General features: G+C 39.8%; 1 protein-coding gene across 1 annotated transcript; it reads right to left on the bottom strand.

Annotated features, from left to right (window-relative positions):
* Positions 1–225: 225 nt before the first annotated feature.
* On the bottom strand, positions 226–18,265 carry plcb2 (phospholipase C, beta 2). The gene is given in 32 exon segments (XM_076978324.1): positions 226–954; positions 1,613–1,699; positions 2,987–3,038; positions 3,592–3,648; positions 4,283–4,347; positions 6,312–6,453; positions 7,040–7,223; positions 7,596–7,895; positions 8,000–8,179; positions 8,260–8,326; positions 8,659–8,714; positions 8,832–8,936; positions 9,189–9,288; positions 9,399–9,563; positions 9,809–9,960; positions 10,359–10,483; positions 10,734–10,818; positions 11,043–11,139; positions 11,453–11,842; positions 12,398–12,482; positions 12,585–12,667; positions 12,926–13,083; positions 13,666–13,812; positions 14,026–14,186; positions 14,368–14,468; positions 14,868–14,943; positions 15,051–15,104; positions 15,297–15,376; positions 16,301–16,441; positions 17,316–17,384; positions 17,586–17,663; positions 18,042–18,265. Coding segments are annotated over 32 exon segments (3,897 nt in total). The 5' UTR covers positions 18,126–18,265; the 3' UTR covers positions 226–783.
* Positions 18,266–20,194: the final 1,929 nt, after the last annotated feature.

Below are 20,194 nucleotides of genomic sequence, written 5' to 3'. Positions count from 1 at the left end.
TACACTAAGATGTGGATTCTGCTGTTTTCTCTCATTGCGCTCACAACTTGAATCTCTTTTACTGTTTCATAACTCTTCTGACATTACTTAGTGCACCCAGTGCTGTCAAGGCGCACATATATGTGTTTTTTCTATGGTTTCATTTCAGAAAATAAATGACATTCATATTTTATTCTTTGTAAACCTTATATTGCTTACATTTTTACATAAACTCAACATATCACTAATCACACTATAATGCATGCCTGTTTTATTTAGTTTAATCTTATTAATGTAATCTTAATCCTACTAATTAGCATGATGCAAATTTCATTTCCAAAATTAATAGCAATAATGTCCCTGTGACATCTGCTCTGGAAAAGCTAATCTGAGACCATAGATATCTGGAAGAGTCATACAATATACAAAAACCATAAAACTATGTCCCTGTGACAGTCACTGTTGAGAAACTAGATTCAGACCATAGAACTACTGTTCTGTAACAAGCACTTTATGTGCTAAAATAAAATGGACACATTCCTGTAACATAACAGTACTGCAGGTATTGAGCTTGTCACCAGGACCCCACCCAGTCTCTATGCAGTAGAGATGCTGCATACAAAAGTTCCTACAGCTACCACCACACATTTAGGGAAACGTTCCCCATCAATTCATTCAAGACTATAATAACATTTTGCAACAAAAAGGAGCATAATAATAATAATAAATAGCTGAAACATTGGTGTCATCTGGCATGAGGATCTGAACCAATTGTCATCTACCACCCAAACAACCAGCTGGACTTCAGCCCAGGAAGACATGGCCGTAATGTCCCCCGTGCTCCGGCCTTGATTCCCCGGCCTTGTCCACCTGCTCTGGGAAGTGAGGGCTCACACAGGCGTTCACTGCCTCCCTGAGGTCACATGGCAGAGACCACATCTTCTTAACATGCTCCGACACTGCTTCCTGATTCAGCTGAAGGTGCACAGTGAGGAAAAGATGGGAGGATAAAGGTTAGTCACTGGTAATCGTGGTAGATGCATGATTAGCAAACATCATATGTAATATTATAAAATATATATAATTAGGCTACATACATTCACCACCCACTTTATTAAAAATGTAGTCTTCACTAAGCTCCAGGACTGATGTATTAAGTAAAGCTATACAATTTGTAGAAGTACAATTACATGCTGTACAGTTACTGACTGTAGTTAGACATGGTCTACCCATTTATCACTGGTCAGTTTCTGACTGTAGTTAGACATGGTCTACCCATTTATCACTGGTCAGTGTTTTTATGTGTCAATATTACTGCTGGTTTAAAAGTGGTTAGCCACCCAAAAATGTCCAGCCAACAGTGACCCTGCATTGCTGTGATTTGATTGTCCCACATAACAAATTAATACCAGCAAGAAACATTAAAAATTTACCAAGATTTAAGAGGAGCATATTACTTTCTAATTCAACCACAGGAAAATGTTTTAGAGCAGTCAAGGCATGTCACTATTGGTGACCGTCTCTTATAAAAGCTCTCTACATGTGATTCACCTCCTCTCTGCTGGTGAGCCCTCCACTTAAAGGAGGCTATTAACTGGGATGGGGGTGAGGCAGTGTGGAGGCTGTGGGCTACCTGGCTGGTCACCACCCTGATGTCAGCCAGTGTGGCTGCCTGCTTCTTCTTCAGATTCGGTTCCTCTTCTCCTCTACTGCCTGTAGACTGAGTGATAAAGGACCGGTTAGATTAACCTTGCCACATGATTCATACTGAATACACATTTCTCACACTTATGCTTATGTAACTGAATGCATTTTCATTTATACAACTGAGTGTGACTTATGTGACATGTGAAAGAGTGTGCACACACTTCTGTTTATTTACTGATGAATGCAAATATATTTGACTAAAACAGTAGTAATAACTACCTCCTTTAGACGATTCAGTTTAACAAAAAGAACAAATAAATACCCTGCAGTAACAGAACATGCAAATTCACAGACAGCCACAGACGGCCTGCACTAACATCATGGAACATGCACTGAATGCACCTTTAGTGGGGTAAAGGTCTATGTTTGGTTGATGTATGCACACACACATGCATGCACACACATGCAACACACACCCATGACCCATGCATCTAACACTATAACACACCCACACACGTGCACACACCCAAGGGCACATCTGCACATGAAGCAACATTTGTGATATCAGAACCCTGGCGCAACACTGGAACATCTGTATTTGTGTGCACGTATGTGAATGAGATGCTTAGAGATGTGGAGGGAGGCCTGTGCACTGATGGCAACGTCTATGCACAGCACAATGAAGCCAAAAGACTGTAAAAGCAAACGGCAAGAACTGGAACAAATGTGCACTGTGAAAGATACCAACCCTCTGTGGATGTTGGAATTTGAAAAAAGTTGAAATGAGAAAAATTCTGTCCCATGGCATGTGACAAAGAGACATTTTGAAACACGCCCCCATGCGTTCTGTTGCCTTACATGCGTTCTTTTTCAGAAAACTCCAGCGGGGCTCATTTCAGGCTATAAACTGGATGCATTCCTTCAAACTTTTTTCTTTGACAGCGAATGCACCATATTTCTCTGAGCCTCCAGACTGTCTTATGATGGGCCGATGACATAAAAAACACTGAATGAATTTTGATGAGCCAATATGTGAAGGAGAATTAGTCAGGTCCCACATGCTCTCTGTCCCCACCAGCTGTAAACAACATGACTAAGAGAGAAGCACTCTTCAGTCAGGGGGACCTGATGTATGTGTGTGTGGAGGTGCATGTGCGTGTGCGTGCAAACACATCCAAGGCTTTTTTGTCTACAAGCTCTCTACAGTAGCCATGGTTACTGGTTCAGCCACTTGTTCGCTCGACTGCTTTCTCTCCCTCTTAGCCATCCCCTGTTCTTTTCTCTCATTCTTTCTTGCCATCCATCCAAAACTCCCAACACCCCAACAACTCCATGCTCTGCCTCTAACAGCACGACTTACCTGGCCGTCGTCATCCTTGTCGAGTCCGTCCACGCTCGCGCTGCTCTTCAGCCTGGAACGCACAGGTTAGCGGGTGTAGGTCACCGAGACGCAGTGTTGCAAGTGCACAAAGCAACCTGTGACTCACTCTGAGGTGACTCACACCCATCGTAGGTAACAAAGACTTTGAAGGCCTGCTGTCAAGCCTCAGCATGCTTTTGCAGGCCACATGGGGTCTGGTGAATTGTGCACACTGGGCTTCATAGCAGCCCGCCTGATGCCTTGACCCATGCAAATAAGTGAAATATGGAAACCTCAAGGCTCAAAAGTGCATCTTTTAGTTAATAAGAGAGAGAAGCAAAGAGAGCAAACAAGTGTCCCAGCTGCAAGCCACTGGACAGCTGTCTGCAGTGAAAGGATAACAACTATATTTTGTACCCACTTTAGGAGGAGCAGAAAAGCAAGTATATTACTGGCACTTTCATTACTGTTCAATTGTGGGTGATATTGTTTGGCCTGGCCATCTTTGCATCCATAACATAATACTCTTCATGATGATTGTGTGACTGTGTGTGTGTGTGTGTGTGTGTGTGTGTGTGTGTGTGTGTGGTGCACATGTGTGTTACCTGCTCATCTTGGATCCTGACTGCTTTGATTCTTTCTTTTTACCTTCTTTATTCTCACTGAAACCAGGAAAGCAACATGACTCGGTTACAGAACTCTATCAGTCTAAACCTAATTTACACATGCTCTCTCTCACTCTCTCTGTCTCTTTCTCTCACATAAAAAATCTATCTATCTCTCAGACACACCCACACCCACAAATACTTGTATTTGACTGGAAACACTAGTTAGCATTTACAAATATATCCAATCCCACTCAAGAGAAAGCAAAAGCAGCACACAATCAACAGTACAGGTATAATACATCTGTATTTTGGGCCACATGAAATACCACAGACTCATAATCAAAATATTTTCAGCATAAAAGACACATGCATGCACACACACACACACACACACACACACACACACACACACACACACACACACACACACACACACACACACACACCTAGCCCTGCAATCCATTAGGAGAATGAGAAAGCTAAATAGCCTGCAACACAAGGTGACTCATCACTCATTTGTGTGTTTTTCTCTCTCACAAAAGGTCAAGGGCACACACACATGCACATTCACAGAGCACATGCACACACACGTGCATGCACACACACACACACACACACACACACACACGCACGCACACGCACACACACGCACGCACACACACGCACGCACATGCACGCACACACAAACCTGTTCAGTGCCTTCAGTTCACTGAAGTGTCTTTCTGTAGCCATCTCTAGCAGCTTCGCCAAACGCTTTAACACAGGACGCAAAAAAACAGGACACAGGAAATTGCACTTACACACACCAGCTGCCCTGTCTGGGCACAGCCTCACTTCCATATAGTAAGAGAGGAAGAACTTACAGTACTAATAGAGAATATAACCTTCAGCCATTCTATCATAAACACCCATGATTACGCTTTTGCCACTGACTTTGCTGTGATACCAATCAATATATCATTGCTGACTCAAAGATGAACAAAAAAATGTGTAATTGCAACCTAGTAGATCAATAGAATCTAAACTAGCTCTCATAGTTCATAGTTACTCACAATGTTGAATTATGTATATGCAATACACAAATAATGAATAACATGCTATTAAGAAACATAAATAAATGTACCTCAACACAACTTTGTTATAAACCATAAGCATATAATAGGCAAGAATATCTAAGCGTTGTATTGTGTTGTAGGAAAGTGAGAAGAAAAGAAGACTCAGAAAAAGTGAGAAGAAGAAGAAGAAGAAGAAGAAGAAGAAGAAGAAGAAAAGAGACCTGACATGGATTATGCAAAATGAAATGCACAAGAGCTGCTGTTCTGTTTGGGGATCTGTGGAAGAGACGGAGGGCCTGACATGAAGTGTGTGTGCATGTGTATTAAGGTCCAGGAAAGGGACCTGACTAAACCCCAGCGTGAATGATCTCATTAAGGGGAGACGTCTACCCCAAGAAAAGTCACACATCATGGGGCTTTGATGGCGAGACATGTCTCAGAGTAGCAGAGTAGCATGGTGCATAATGCCACTGGACATTGTTAACATCAAATGTGAGGATGCTTCATTGAGATTGTTAACTGAAATGTCAATTATATGTATAGCCAAGGACAAAACAGATCCTAGCTCACATACAAATGAAGAGGTTCACTGTCACTTCAGAATCAATGGAAAATTATATTTCAGGTGTAATTATTAGTTACTCATCTGAACCACGTTAGCTTGCTCTGAAGGGAAAATAAAGAATTTCCAAGTGCTTCTGCACTTCTTGAGGATACAGCTTGACTGCCACATGTGACAGAAGCTTCTCTCCAGCTCTATTACATAATGTGAAAAATCTGATTTTTTTTCTTTCGACCAGAAAGATGGGAATTCATCTTAAGATACACATGGATAGCTCTCACATGCATAGCAGTGATTTCAACACATCTCACTGGCAATGGAAACGGAACATGTACTTAATCACAGATCTTGGCTTGGAATGTTGTGCTTGAGGGAGGGGAGCAGATTCTGGTCTGAGCCCTAATCCTTTAGGAACAAACCCTACCTAGGCTGAGAAAGCCATCTCCATGGAGCACACCATCAGGAGATCGATAAGCCATGGCTAGGTTGAAGAATGATGTGAATAAACCATTGATGATGCCCAAGGTATATGTGTTAAATTCTAGTGTTGGAGGCCCATATTAATACACAGTTTAGTTTTTTCGATGCACCATCACACCTGATTGAGCTCGGGGCTTGGTAATTAGCTGGTAGGTTGAATTGGGTTCCTGCACCACACTCTGCTTGGTTTCACTAATGAGATCTCCAAAGACATACTGCTAATTAGTGCATTCAGGTGTTGTACTACATAGTTGGAAAAAGAGCTACCTCAAGGCCAAGAGTCACTATATCTGGTCTTGTATTTATTGCTCTGAGAAGCCTGACCCAACTCATGAATGAGTTAGCAAGCCCTTCACAAGCTTAATCTAATGTATTAATACAGGAAAAATTGTAGTACTATTGCTCTACAGAGTTAGGGTCCGAGAACCACTTTTGTAGACAGTGTTGACCTCGGTGGATTGAGTACCCATGAATTATTTAATTATTCATAATTCAGATATTATTCATAGAAATTTGCATTTTTTAATTTACACACTCCTTTAATGAATTTCTGAATACTGATTATATAGCCCAAATATTCCTAATCTCAGTGTGGCAGAGAAAGGAAACGGGTTTGGTACCTCAGTGGCATGCTGCTCTTTCTTCTTCTTTATCTGGTCATACTGTTCCACCCATAGTGCACGAAGCTCCACCTGTAGCTTCTGTTTCAGCTCTATGATCAGGTCTGCCTTGGGCCCTGCATCCATACCTTCAGAATTTGTCCTGCACAGCCAACAACACTTCATAATTAAGAAAGGCAGTCCTAGGATCAGCAAAGTGGGCTACTGATCCACAGGCAACAAAGCCTTCTCAGACACTGCTTTAACTCCTAGTCTGAGACCATCATTTGATGCAAAGCAAAAGTAAATGCTTGTTTTATATATACACAGCTAGACATGCATTTCTATTGTATTTATACTTTATTGTATTTCTGTAGAAGTTCTATATACTGTATAGGTTTGATGGATTACTTGGAGAGCCTTGATTATACAGATGTGTCCCAGTCATGCAATGTGAACCTGAAAATTCTCTTTGGAATGATGCCACTCTTCAGGATTAGGATTAGGACTATTAGAGCACCAAGAGCTTTTACTCTTGGCATAATAAAGCAAAGATTCTAATTATCTGAGATTTGTAACAGATGGGTTGAAATTTGGCCATATCTGTTAAAGACCCCAAACACAACTATGTTCAAAAGAGTTTATAAATATAGAGGTGAGAAGAGGCTTCTATGCTCGGTAAGTTACATATTGAGAGGATATCATATTCTCAATAGTACTGAAGAAACAATAGTAATTGGCCTGTTTACTCTTTCTTCTTGAGTGAGGACTTTTTCTTGAGAGATTTGAAGAGGTCACTATATTTCTGAGTCAGTTCCTCGCCCTTCTTCTGGAACTTCTTTTCCAGATCTTTCATCTCTTTCTCCTGCTTCTTGGTAACCTTCAAGAAGCTCTTGTGCTGCAGCAGTTCATCACAGGTCACAGAGCATGGAGCTGTGTGTTAAAGTATAGGATGTGTGTGTGTGTGTGTGTGTGTGTGTGTGTGTGTGTGTGTGTGTGTGTGTGTGAGAGAGAGAGAGAGAGAGAGAGAGAGAGAGAGAGAGAGAGAGAGAGAGAGAGAGAGAGAGAGAGAGAGAATGTGTGCATGAGTCACAGATATAGTGCAAGAGAGAGAGACAAAGTTAAAAGGTTGGTAAATAAGATACTAATGGACTTTTTTTTTCATAAATTAGAGCAAATTCCATTTGAAACCAAGCATTTGTCATACTGATTGATTATATTTTTATATATGTAACTTTTGTAATACAGCTATAAATGATCCTGCAAAGGACCTGCAATTTCCCAGGGAATTTTAGGAGGCCATACCCTCTGAATCCAAGACTGTGGAGGCATCTGAACTTTGAACTGAATCAGGGACCTCCTCAATGGCTCCAGCTGATCCTGTATCAGTTATAGAATCCGACTTGAGCACGGAGTCTTGCTTCACACTGTCATTTGGTTCAACGTCTGGAGCTGGTTCTGACTCCACTTCCTCAGCAGGCATCTGGCAGGAATCTTGGGGATGCTGTGTTTTTGTCTCAGGGGTTTCAGAGAGTGCAGGGTTTACGTTCAAAGCTTCTTCTGAGGTTTGAGGGTCCTCTGAGTTTGACTTGACCTCAGGAGGATCTAGTTCATGAACAGACTGTACTAGTTTGTCATCTGAGTTGGGATCATACTCCAACATAATTTTCACCTATGGCAAATAAAATCTGTTCATGTATACCACTTACCTCCAGTAGGAGGAGGTGCAGGAGGGTCTGCTTCTTGATTACACGGTGCTGTTTTGTCATCTAAGCTGGGATTTGCTTGGGCAGTGGTCTCTAGGACCAGTGACTTGGACTCTGTTTTAGAGCTACTTGTGTCAGCGACAGACGTTCCATTTTGATCTGTAGGATTAGCATCGCCCTCTGCTGGACAATTATTTACATCAGCACAAACAGGGAATTATAGTTCATACTTAAATGCTAAAATATTCAGGTATTTGACTTACTTATTGTGGGAAGAGACACAGGAGCAGATGCAAGAGGCAATTCATATGGGCTTACATAAGTGGCGCTCTGGAAGCATACAAGATTGAGAACACTCAGATAAGTATATCGCAATATGTGGAATACTTGTAGATTATTGCATTGATGGCTTGATGGCTTATGGTTTACTTTTTAATAGATTCTTTACTTAATAGACACAATTTCTTAATATATTCTTTACATCTACCATTATTCAACTTTCAGCAAAGTACATTTTGAGAAACTTTGAGAAAGTTTATATACATATCCTTTATCATGTGGCATAATTACAATACACTGTATGTGTATAAGTATATATGTATGTTCTCAAAGGCCAGATGTGTGGGTCAGTTTTATGTGTAATTACACTATATTTATCTTACCTCCTGTTTTGCTGGCTTTGAAGACTTCACAGGATTAAAGAGAGCATCTGTGAAATCTGGGAATCAAAACATGCACCTAGAATTACTTATTACATAACAACACTGGTTGATAAGCTTGTAAGAACCCCATAGAATGCTTGCAGAGGGAAACTTTAGGGAGAAATTGGCAATACCAGCAAAAGCAGCAGGGATGTAGTCCTTCACTTCAATGTAGACAAACAAAGATGGTAGAGTCAGAGACATGTTACTCTCCGAACGGAGACAAATATGGTGGAATCCTGGAGACACACACACACACACACACACACACACACACACACACACACACACACACATTTATTTACATTATATATATATATATATATATATATATATATATATATATATATATATATATATATATATATATATATATATATATATATATATATATACTCCATGAATGCATAACATCAGATACCAAACACACACACTCCAACTTATTTGGGTACATATTTACGCTTGTTAGATATGCAGGTCTATTAAATTACCTGATTGGATTGCATCTATAGGAATTATTCTGTGACCAAGAAATTTTCCTCCCTCCTCATAGACTACTATCCGGAGAGATGCCAATTCTGGCAACAGAATCTGTTAACAAACCGCAAAAACATAAAATACACTCAGAAAATTCAAACCCTGTCAAGGCTTTCTGCAATGATAATATCTCCACACGTGGGTACCATAAATGTGCCACGCACCTTCTCAAACACAAAGGGCTCCTCGTTCCACACGGGGTTGATGGCGTTAGCAGTGGGGGACAGTTTGGTGCGGTACTTGCGTTTGGGGTCCCCAGGCAAACCTATGACTTCCACCTCTACTGCTGTTTTCACATTCTTCTCAGAGAGGAACTGGCCTGAGTAGACCTTTAGGCATAGGGAATGATGGAAGTGATGGCAATGTGTATGAAAACATGAAGACATCTTACCATATACATCTATGAAAAATACATTAAGTAAATTTTGACTGAAGTCATTGACAGAGTCAAATTATCTAGTGATACACAGTTAGGCATTTATACATGGCACACACTTTCTACACACACACACACACTTCCACGTATACAATGGCCCTCTGGGTCCACTACTAAGTATGACCTTAGCGGACTTGCCTTTATTGTGAGAGTGTTGGCCACAATGGTGTCAAACCTATCTGTTAAGGGGTCAAACGTCTTGTCATTTCTCCGCAGCAGGTCATGTTTGAGGAGGTACCCTGTTCTCCCATTAAACTCAAACAGCGCCATGTTCAGTTGCATGGGGAAATCTACATGTCAAACATACCAAGATAATGAAGGTAAAGGACTGGGCCTGTGATAGATGATGTCCCCAAGCAATAATGTCTTGTGAATTGTAATGGCAGTCTAAGTTAATGGCCGTTTTTTCCTATTCTTATTAATATTGTTTTTATTATTATTAATATGATGGCATGCAGTAGTTATACACAATATATAAAATGTTTTCCAAATTGTAGATTTACATCAATGATAACTGCTATCATGAATATTATTATTATTATTATTATTATTATTATTATTATTATTATTATTATTATTATTATTAAATATTTAGACTGCCATTATACTGTAAGTCAGTAAAACTAATCATTACAAATGGATAGTGATAGACACATTAGACCACTAAATAGGAAAGGCTGTTTGTTACCCATGGTCTGGTAGTTTAGCGCCACCATCTGGCATCCTGCGTTCCAGAAAGGCTGAGGGCTGTAGTTAGAGGAGTCCATGCGCGTTCCCTTTGGATAAATGCGGCTCATTTGTCTCTTGTTATATCTGGAATTTGCAGTAAAGGTCATTCCTGACACACTCTGGGGGGAAAAATCATAATCTGATAGATGAGGTTGTAAGATTACAGGTTCAAACAGATTTTTGTAGGTTGCTGCTTTGACAAGCTGTTTGAGAGCTCTGTTTTAAGGGGAGTGCTGCATCCTGAAAGCTAGTTTAGAGTTGTTTTTTTATGTTTGCTTAATTATTGCCCTATTATTTTCTTACAACATTGGTAAATGAAGTGTGAAAAGGATACTCCACAAACTCTACTGCAGTTTTACTTATCAGACTCTCCCCTTTTGTCTCCACAAAGGATGAGATCACGTAACTCTTGTTCTTTTCTACGCTTGAAAACAGAACAGAACGCCATGAAAGAAATCCCAAAGGAAACCTAATCTACTGCAGCAGTGCCACATGCTCAAATAATTTAAAGTGAGATTGTTTCTGGTTAGAAATATGGAACTTATATGGAAATATGGAGTCTAAGCAAAGGGTCAACAACCCTGGAACCACATTAAAGTCAAAATGTCATGCGTTAGATGAAAGCACGTCAGACAGCGCTCACTCTTAGCATTATCAAAAGAGATGAATTTGTTTGGCTGTATGTAGTTGACCAGCGCAGACATCTCCTCATAGGCTGTTACTTCCTGCCCAGCAGTGCCCTAACAAAGAAGAAAGAAGCAGAAACAGGAAATATATTCTAATTACTTCCAGTTTGTCTCTGGACAGTCAGAGAATGCCAAAACCTGGAAGTGAGTGTGTAGCATGGGTGGCCAACTGGCTGATGTATTGTCCTGCTGAGTTTAGCTCCAACACAACTGGCTCTAATAAATACTACTCAATGCCTAATTTAACCGTATCAGGTATGCTTGACTAGGGTAGGATCTAAACTCTGCAGGGTGGCAGTTCTCCAGGACTGGAATTGTCCCCCTGGTGTATGACAGTGAGTAGTGGTAAGTTATTACTGAGGTGTACCTCATCTGAGTTCTTCATCTTCTCCTCATCCTGCTCCTCCTGCTCCTCCTGCTCCTCTGGCTCCTGACTGGGCTCCTCGGCTGCCTCTCCTTTCCAGAGGCAGATGATACAATTACACTGTCAAGCATGCAGGCAACCCATTTTGCTGTTGGGGTCAAATGATGATCCTGTGCTTAAGTGTACTGCATTCTCACCCTGACTCTCTGGGTTAGTAGCAGCCGTTGGGCCGGGCTCAGCCGGGTTGCCAGATCCCTGCTGCGGATCCTGACTTTGCACTTTCTTTACATTGGCCTGGTCTGCTTTGGCTTCCGGCGCGCTGTTTTTTTTGTTCTTGATCAGGATTTTCCCCATCAGCTCAGCTGGACTTGGGATCTGCTGGCCTGGCTTCAGCTACCAGTAATGTCCAGTACAAACCCATAGTCAAACTCTCCTACAGCTACCAGTAATGCCCAGTACAAACCCATAGTCAAACTCTACTACAGCTACCAGTAATGCCCAGTACAAACCCATAGTCAAACTCTACTACAGCTACCAGTAATGCCCAGTACAAACCCATAGTCAAACTCTCCTACAGCTACCAGTAATGCCCAGTACAAACCCATAGTCAAACTCTACTACAGCTACCAGTAATGCCCAGTACAAACCCATAGTCAAACTCTACTACAGCTACCAGTAATGCCCAGTACAAACCCATAGTCAAACTCTACTACAGCAAAATTCAATCCAATGGTAGCAACCACAAAATGGAATTTAAATAGCACCATAATTGGTATACTTGATTTGCAGTGAAAACCAGAGGGGGAAACAATTCATTTGGAACCCTTGTCCACACTTCAGTTGACCGACTTTTTAAATGTTTTTATGTTCAGTGTTAACTTTTTGTTAACTCAGTGCTTACACTTGCTGTTAACTCAATGTTAACCCGCAATTCTTATACTCACTTACCGGATACTTCTCCAGGGGCTCCGTGAGTAGAGCGTCTCCAAATATTGTCTTGCAGTAGTTAGCCATCTTCTCCTGCTGTTTTACTCTACAAAGGAAAAAGTCTCTCTACACAGAGATTCTGTACCAGATATGGCACAAAAAGGTGAAGTCTACAGTGCCAGTGAGGTGTGTAGTGCAAGAGTCTTACGAATCCACATGGTTCTCAAAGGAGAGAATGACTGGATAGTTGGATGTTTTGAATGCACTCTCAGCAATAGCTTCAATCACATCCTAAATCATAAAAAGACAACGATATTTGAGACAACGGTGTCTCCAGCCATTGTATTAGACACAGTACATTTTAGAACCATCTTAAAGGTTTGCTGTGTCCAGTGAATCTGTTTTTTTCTTCAGTTGATTCAGCTATGTGAAATTATTTGCTTTTTGTGTAACTGATATTAACATATTTGGCCTGTGCTTGTTATGGCTCCAGTTGTAAGGATGTTATCCTACAATTACAGTTGCTGCTGTGATTGGAGGAAATCTGACCTTGAAAAGGATCTCGGTTGTCATGGTGAAGCCGTGGGTGATGATTGGCTCCTCCTCCGGTGGTTTGCCCTTCCAACAGTCCAACTCCAGACAGCGGCAGCCAGCAAGCAGACACTGGCGATACATCTCCGGAGAGGAGACACCAGAGAACTGGCCAGCTGTGCATGCATGCACACGCATGTACACACATGTACACACATGCACACACATGCACACACATGCACACACATGTACACACATACACACACATGCACACACATGTACACACGTACACACATGCACACATGCACACACATGCACACACATGCACACATGCACATATACACACACACACACACACACACACACACACACACACACACACAATTGTTGAAAGGACGACTTAGTCATTTAAAGGCTCTGAAATGTATTCATAGAATAGAATTAGCACAATTTGAACAGAGTCTACAAATGACATATAAAAATGCTGTGCAAAGAGACTGAAAAAGGAATGAATGAATGAAAACGAAATATTTGTGCACTGTAACCTAAAATAGGTTTTAGTGATGGACAGACTTCAATGAACATTGAAGTTTTATAGTTCATACATCAGACATTTTCAGGGAATTGCGATTCTCCTTGGTATAAATGGACATCATCAAAAGGCTTTGGTTGCTGACAAGCCAATGCACATTGTAATTTTTTATTTCTATATGCATTCAGTTTACAAAACAAATATGAAATGTTTGAGTTAATATTACCAGTGAGATAAGTGTTGTGGGAGGATTTGATGTAATAGTGGGGAATAGGCTGGTTCATATCATGACACTGGGCCAGTTTGTCTAACATCACAGGCGAAGTCTCACACCCCATTAAGTAGAGGAGAAATCCCTCGGGGGAAATCTGGCCTGGAACAGTGAAGCATGAATCTCTTTACGTAAGGTTTTTATAAGAAATATGCAGCACTTGCAGGCATAAACAAACAATTTTCTCACCCTGTGATCCAAATACGGCATATGAAAATGTAGAAGTGAGGTGATATACATCAAATGTCATCTTTTGGTGTAATTACTACCATTGAGAATGCTGACTGGTGGCTGCAGGGAAACACAGTGACTCACCGCGGTTGGTGTTAGAGGAGCCGGCCTCGTACTTGTCAATGAGCACCTTCACCTGGTCAGGCCGCAGTGGTGGATAAAGCTCTTCATTGAGCCGAGAGTCTCGCTGCTTCTCATAAAGGAACTTGGAGAAGTTCTCCTTTGTCATGTAAGGCTTGGAAGAGCTAAATGATAATGCAATCAAGCATGATGATCACAATTTATCTGAAGCCAATGGTAATTGCCTGTGCCAAGAGCTGGAATATATATATATATATATATATATATATATATATGCAGAGAGTATAGAGATAATGGTTTCAGGCATCAAGTATTATGTAACATGGAGTAACATGACAAACTCACTAGGAGGTGAAGATTTCATAGATCTCTGGCCTTGGACACAGATTTGACAAGAAGGTCTTGAATGCAGCTTCGGTGAACATCTCAGGTTTTATAGAATCAAACTATAATGACACACACATTTGTAAGGTGTGTGTATCCCCACCCACCCCCTGAATTTTATAACAATAAAACATTTAGCATATGTGCCTAGTAGAAGGTGAATATTCATAGTTACTATTATTCAATTTTTCTTGTGCATTGTTTGAAACGTGATCACTGAATACTCAAAGTAGAAATGACATGCGCACACACACTTTCACACACACACTTTCACACACACACACACACACACACACACGCACACACGCACACACACACACACACGCACACACGCACACACACACACACACGCACACACGCACACACACACACACACACACACACACACACACACACACACACACACACACACACACACACACACACACACGCACACACACACACACACACAAAGCCCTCACCTTTCCCTTGGGGAGGCGTGCAGATGCCAGGGCACTCTCCACTCTTTTCTTGTCAGCAGGAAACATCTTATGGATGCTACAGTACAATGGCTGGATTTTTAGACACACAGCAGTCTACACAACATAAAACCCAACATGTATTACAACATGACAGCTATCATTAAAAATTATATATTTTCTTACTGTTTAACTGGAATCTTGCCATCTTTGTTGGTATGCAATGAGAGACGAATATACCTTTACCAAAAAGAAAAGCAGATTAAACAAAATACATTGTAATCTATACTGGGACTGTAACAGTCAGTACTAAAACTACTCACAAGCACTCTCTCTATTTTAAAACAAGCACAATGGTTTGATAACAGAAAAGAAGCAACTGGATCATAATGTTTTTATAACAAAACAATCTACATCCTGTTGGTGTCTCACACTTTGTCCAGGAAATCTTGTCTGCAGATATTGGCCCTCTTGGCGTTGTATGCAATAGCCAAGATGTCATCTGCCCAGTTCTGCACCAAAGAGACAGAGGAAACACACACACACACACACACACACACACACACACACACAGATCTAATTTTCTGAGGCTGTCACCTACTGTGTTGTATTTCCTTTTCTAGACCATCCTGACTGTGAAATAATGACACAAGTTATCATGCTGATCCATTAGTGTATATTTTAAGAACTCATGACACAAAGCTTCAAGAGCAGCACTCTCAGTACTAAAAATTGGTGTTTAAAACAGCACATTTTACGTCGCTACCCTTCAAGTGTCCACCAGAGGGCATGACACAAACGTCCACTTTAGAGGAGTAATTTGACGCCATGACAACCATCACCACTGCTTCTCATTAGCGACAGCACTTGAGGCAGGTTGAGCTACTGCTTCAGAGACACTATGCAACATATGGACCCAGAGCCATGGCTCTGCATGTACAAACAGGATATTGTAGTCATAAACTCATAAAGTGCATTCGTCTAGCCTCAACCACCAGAGCTGCTTTGTATGGAGCATCAGAACTCATAAATGTGTGGCACAGATTTGTGGCACATGACTGGAGAGATGGGAGAGACTAAAATATACTTAGGAAGTCTGCATGGCTTTGGTACAAGCTAATTAACAGCAGCAGCAGTTTACTAAGGCATGTCACTATTAGAAACATGATTTAATTGTAATTACTACAACACTGATTTATTATTATTATTATTATTATTATTATTATTATTATTATTATTATTATCATCATTGCTATTGTTGTTATTGTTTTTGTATTGTAATTGTATTTTTATTTTTATTTTAGTTTAGGTACACATTGACCCGATGTCAGTGAAAACTAATTCAGCTCACCCCAATCCAATATTAGTTTGTGTTTAGTAAAACGTATCTGTTAATAAAGCGCCTGTGAAAGACAGAAATTACAGAAATGTCTTACCTGTACTATTTTTTCTTTGCCTGCAAAGAAGTTGTGGTATGTAAGATTGACGGTGTCAGGACCAGACACTATTGTTAAGGTTTTGGCTAAATGATTGCTGTCAGGGAAGTCCATATTGAATACATTGCGAACCTTTTGGTGCTGTTGACAGAAAAAAAACATTAATATTAATATTTTCGCATTAATATTCTTGTGTTTTCACACATTCTACTATTCTGTAGGATATCTACAGGATGAAAACTGGTCATCTCGTCAACTGGTCATCATAGCTATTAGAAGTTTTTGCCAGTGAGTTAAAATCACACTTATTTTGGATTTAGTCTGATTCTCAATCAAACACTGTACTTTATGTCCTTATGTGTTATTCCCTGAATGACTACCACACTGGCTAAGTGCATTTCAACGTTAAATGCCCTCACCTCTACTTTCCATACGCAGGGCATTTGTGAGTACAAGTCAAGCTGAGCAAGCAAATATGTCCTAATGCAAATGTAAAACATCATCCGAGACCCTGGCTGTTTGCATGTGTGTGTGTGTGTGTGAGAGAGAGAGAGAGAGAGAGAGAGAGAGAGAGAGAGAGAGAGAGAGAGAGAGAGAGAGAGAGAGAGAGAGAGAGAGAGAGAGAGAGAAAGAGAGAAAGAGAGGAGTCTGACTTAGGAAAAGTGCATTGGTCGTACACTGAATCTGTATACACAGATATTTAATGTAGTCATATAATCAATAAAAATATTCAATGAAGCTTTCACATCAAGATCTGATTCTGTATTGATATCTTCTTTTTACTGTCTCTTGCTGGCTCCTCTCATTTCAACACTCATTCACTTCTCATTTCAAGTTTTTATGATGCAGAATCACAGAGATACACACAAAATGTCATGTGTGAGTAATATCTCCACTATATGAGATGATGATGTTGAAATTCTGAAGGCCATTATTTACCAGACAATATATTATTGAGTTCTGTAACCATTTAGCTTATTCATGTGTGTATAATATGAAATAAAATGCAATTTACTTTTGGGAGTTTTGCATATTTTCCTGTTCTTGTGTCCCGTATAGTTGCAATATCTAAGAATTCTATTTCCTATAATAAAGAGAAAAACAAACAGACTAATATAATTATCACAGATCTGATCACATATGTGATTAGATACGCAAACATACGACAAAAAATAAAAGTTAAAATTTCACTTCTTGTTTTGAAAGACAGAGAGAGAGAGAGATTTGCTGTGTTGAATCATTAAAAGCTGTAAATCTAATATAGGTAACAGCTGTTACTGCTTACCTTACTCTGGTTGGTCCAGTAGAGGTAGAATCCTTTTGGATCCATTTTCATTGTAACTGGTGTAGTACGTGTAGAGTCCTTAAATGGCATTAATTTAAGTTGTTTTGTCAGCGGGAATATATAATGTAGTATTATGTAGCCTCAACAATAAATTATCCTGCATAACTCTTTAAAACACCTGCATGATGTCTGTACTTTCTAAATCCACATTTGAAGGGTGCAGCTGCCACTTATATGTCAGAAACCTTCCAAATTAGAAAATCAAAAACTGCAGGACAAATTCACAAGTACTGAAAATGACCTTCTTAGCTTCTAGATAGCATTCTAAGCACAGCACAAAAAGCACTATAGTGACCCTATTCGATGATAAAGACATGAACTGTGACCCTTCATGCTGCTGACCATGTTCTTCTGAACAGCATGTCTGAAAATGACAAGGAATGTGTGAATTCCTACCTCCTTCCATTTTGTGAACCTCTCTCCTTTAATCAGATAGTCTTTGACCTCAGGTTCTTTCAGAGTGTATCGCTTCCTGATCATCGTGGCCTGGGCAGCTCACTGTGGAGCCTCAGACTTGACATGCAGAGTGACAGCAGTAGACCTTGGGATACCTCTGCTGAATCCACCTCACCTTCCATATGCATTGCAAATAAGCAGTGAGGGAGGAGGGCCCAGCTATCATCAAGAACAGACAACCTTCTGGATGAAGCTTCAATTTACGTTGGTATTGCTTGGTTTTGTTGTATTTTGTAATGGTGAGAATAGGGTAGTTGAGAGCTTATAGTTGAAACACATAAATTCAGAGGTGATGATGATGAAGATGATGATGATGATGACAATGATGATGATGATGATGATGATAGTTGTAGTGTGGGTTATGAACATACGCTACCATAAAATGTAATCTTTTGACAATTTACTTTTAAAGGTAAGATCATTTATTATTTAATTGTCTGTATATAGTAGTATATATTGTATATATGTATATATTGTCTGCAGTTCTATCTCATAAAAATGCAAATCTAATTAACAACTTGGGGGTTAAGTACCGTTGTACATTATACTGCCAGTAGGGATTCTTCATTGCAAATCCTTATATTGCAGGAGTAATCTTAAACTAATCTTAAACACTGGCCTCTGTTCCTCCAAATATCTCACATAATAAAGACTGACATAAGCTTACAACTCAGTAACAATGCAACAGTATTGAAACTAAGTAATATTTTCATTAACAAGTCTAGCATTTTCTTTAAGATGATTTATCACAGACACTGTACCCCAAGTAATTTGGATAATAGTCAAATGACAACTAGCCCAACAAAAACGAATGTAAATTCTGAGACTGGTGCTACAAAATCCAGGCTTCTGTTGGAGAGTAAGCTAAATTACTCAAGTAAAGATTACTTAAAATTACTTAAAGCCATACAACTAGAAACCCTGGCTTTCCAGTTTAGGGTTCCTTTATTCTCTTTATCATTACTTGTTACAAAGCAAATGTAATGTTAATGTGTCCATTAAATAACAGAATGCAGATGTAAAACCTGATATTTGATTTTAAGGAACTTGGACTTTCCTTGTTGATTTGTGTATTACTGCTTTGTGTGACTTTAACTACATTATACGTCATTAAACTAATATGCTAAGCGAAACTATTAGTGGGTGAAGAGATCACATTCACACAGAGTGCCTAAGAATTGATCATTTACTGGAAGCAGTCTGAATGTATTCCTTGTACACATCTAAAGGCTATCACAGACCACAACATTTCTGATCAGATTACCATTGTAATGAGTTTTCACTTGTTTATAAGTTACATAATGTACAGCATTTGTATTGTCAAATTCTGTTTAGTGGATGAGAGCTGAGTGTCTGCAGCTACAGGGTTCCTGTATTATATTACATTAATTGTTTATTAGGTGATTGAAGTTTGAATCTTGCTACTTCCAAGTCCACAAGGCAAGACATAGCAGGTCACGTATTCATGAGGCCAGACTGCTGAATATGCATCTGAAACATTCTGAAACTGAAACATTCTCAAATCTGATTGGTCCCACTGAGACTAGGTGGTGCTGTTTCAGTCTGACTGGACATGTTGCTGAAAACATACAAAAGTGTCAGTTGGTTGAGATATTCATTTTCCTGAGCTGATAAGAGAGATAGAGATAATTTCTTTCTTTCTTCTCTTTCTTCTTCTTCTTCTTGTGGGTAGTTTGCCTCTTTCAATATTGGGCTTGACATCTCTCTCCTGTGTACTGCACCAGGGTCAGTGGGGGTGCTGTTGAATCAATTATAAGCCATTAAATAAACATGAAAAGCAAATCAACTGCATCATACTTGGTCATCGTTTCTATCATCTGATCACCACTGATAGAAAATATCCATTACCATCACATTACATGAGTGGAAAATATTTAGCAATAGCCTCCAAAAAAATCAAAGCTTTCCTTTTTTTAATAAAAATTCTATTGATTTTTCTATATAATATATAGAAGACACTGAGTTTTTATTATGTTCCATATCACTTATTTTGTAGCGCAATATTGGTGGAAGTGCTCATGCCGAGATATCCTTCCGTTGTATGTTGCTCTCCAAGGTGCTGAACTGATTCG

Source organism: Brachyhypopomus gauderio, chromosome 17 (assembly GCF_052324685.1).
Source record: "Brachyhypopomus gauderio isolate BG-103 chromosome 17, BGAUD_0.2, whole genome shotgun sequence".
NCBI classification, from domain to species: Eukaryota; Metazoa; Chordata; class Actinopteri; order Gymnotiformes; family Hypopomidae; genus Brachyhypopomus; species Brachyhypopomus gauderio.
Note: the sequence above shows the minus strand (reverse complement) of the source record. Positions and strands in the feature narration are given on the sequence as shown.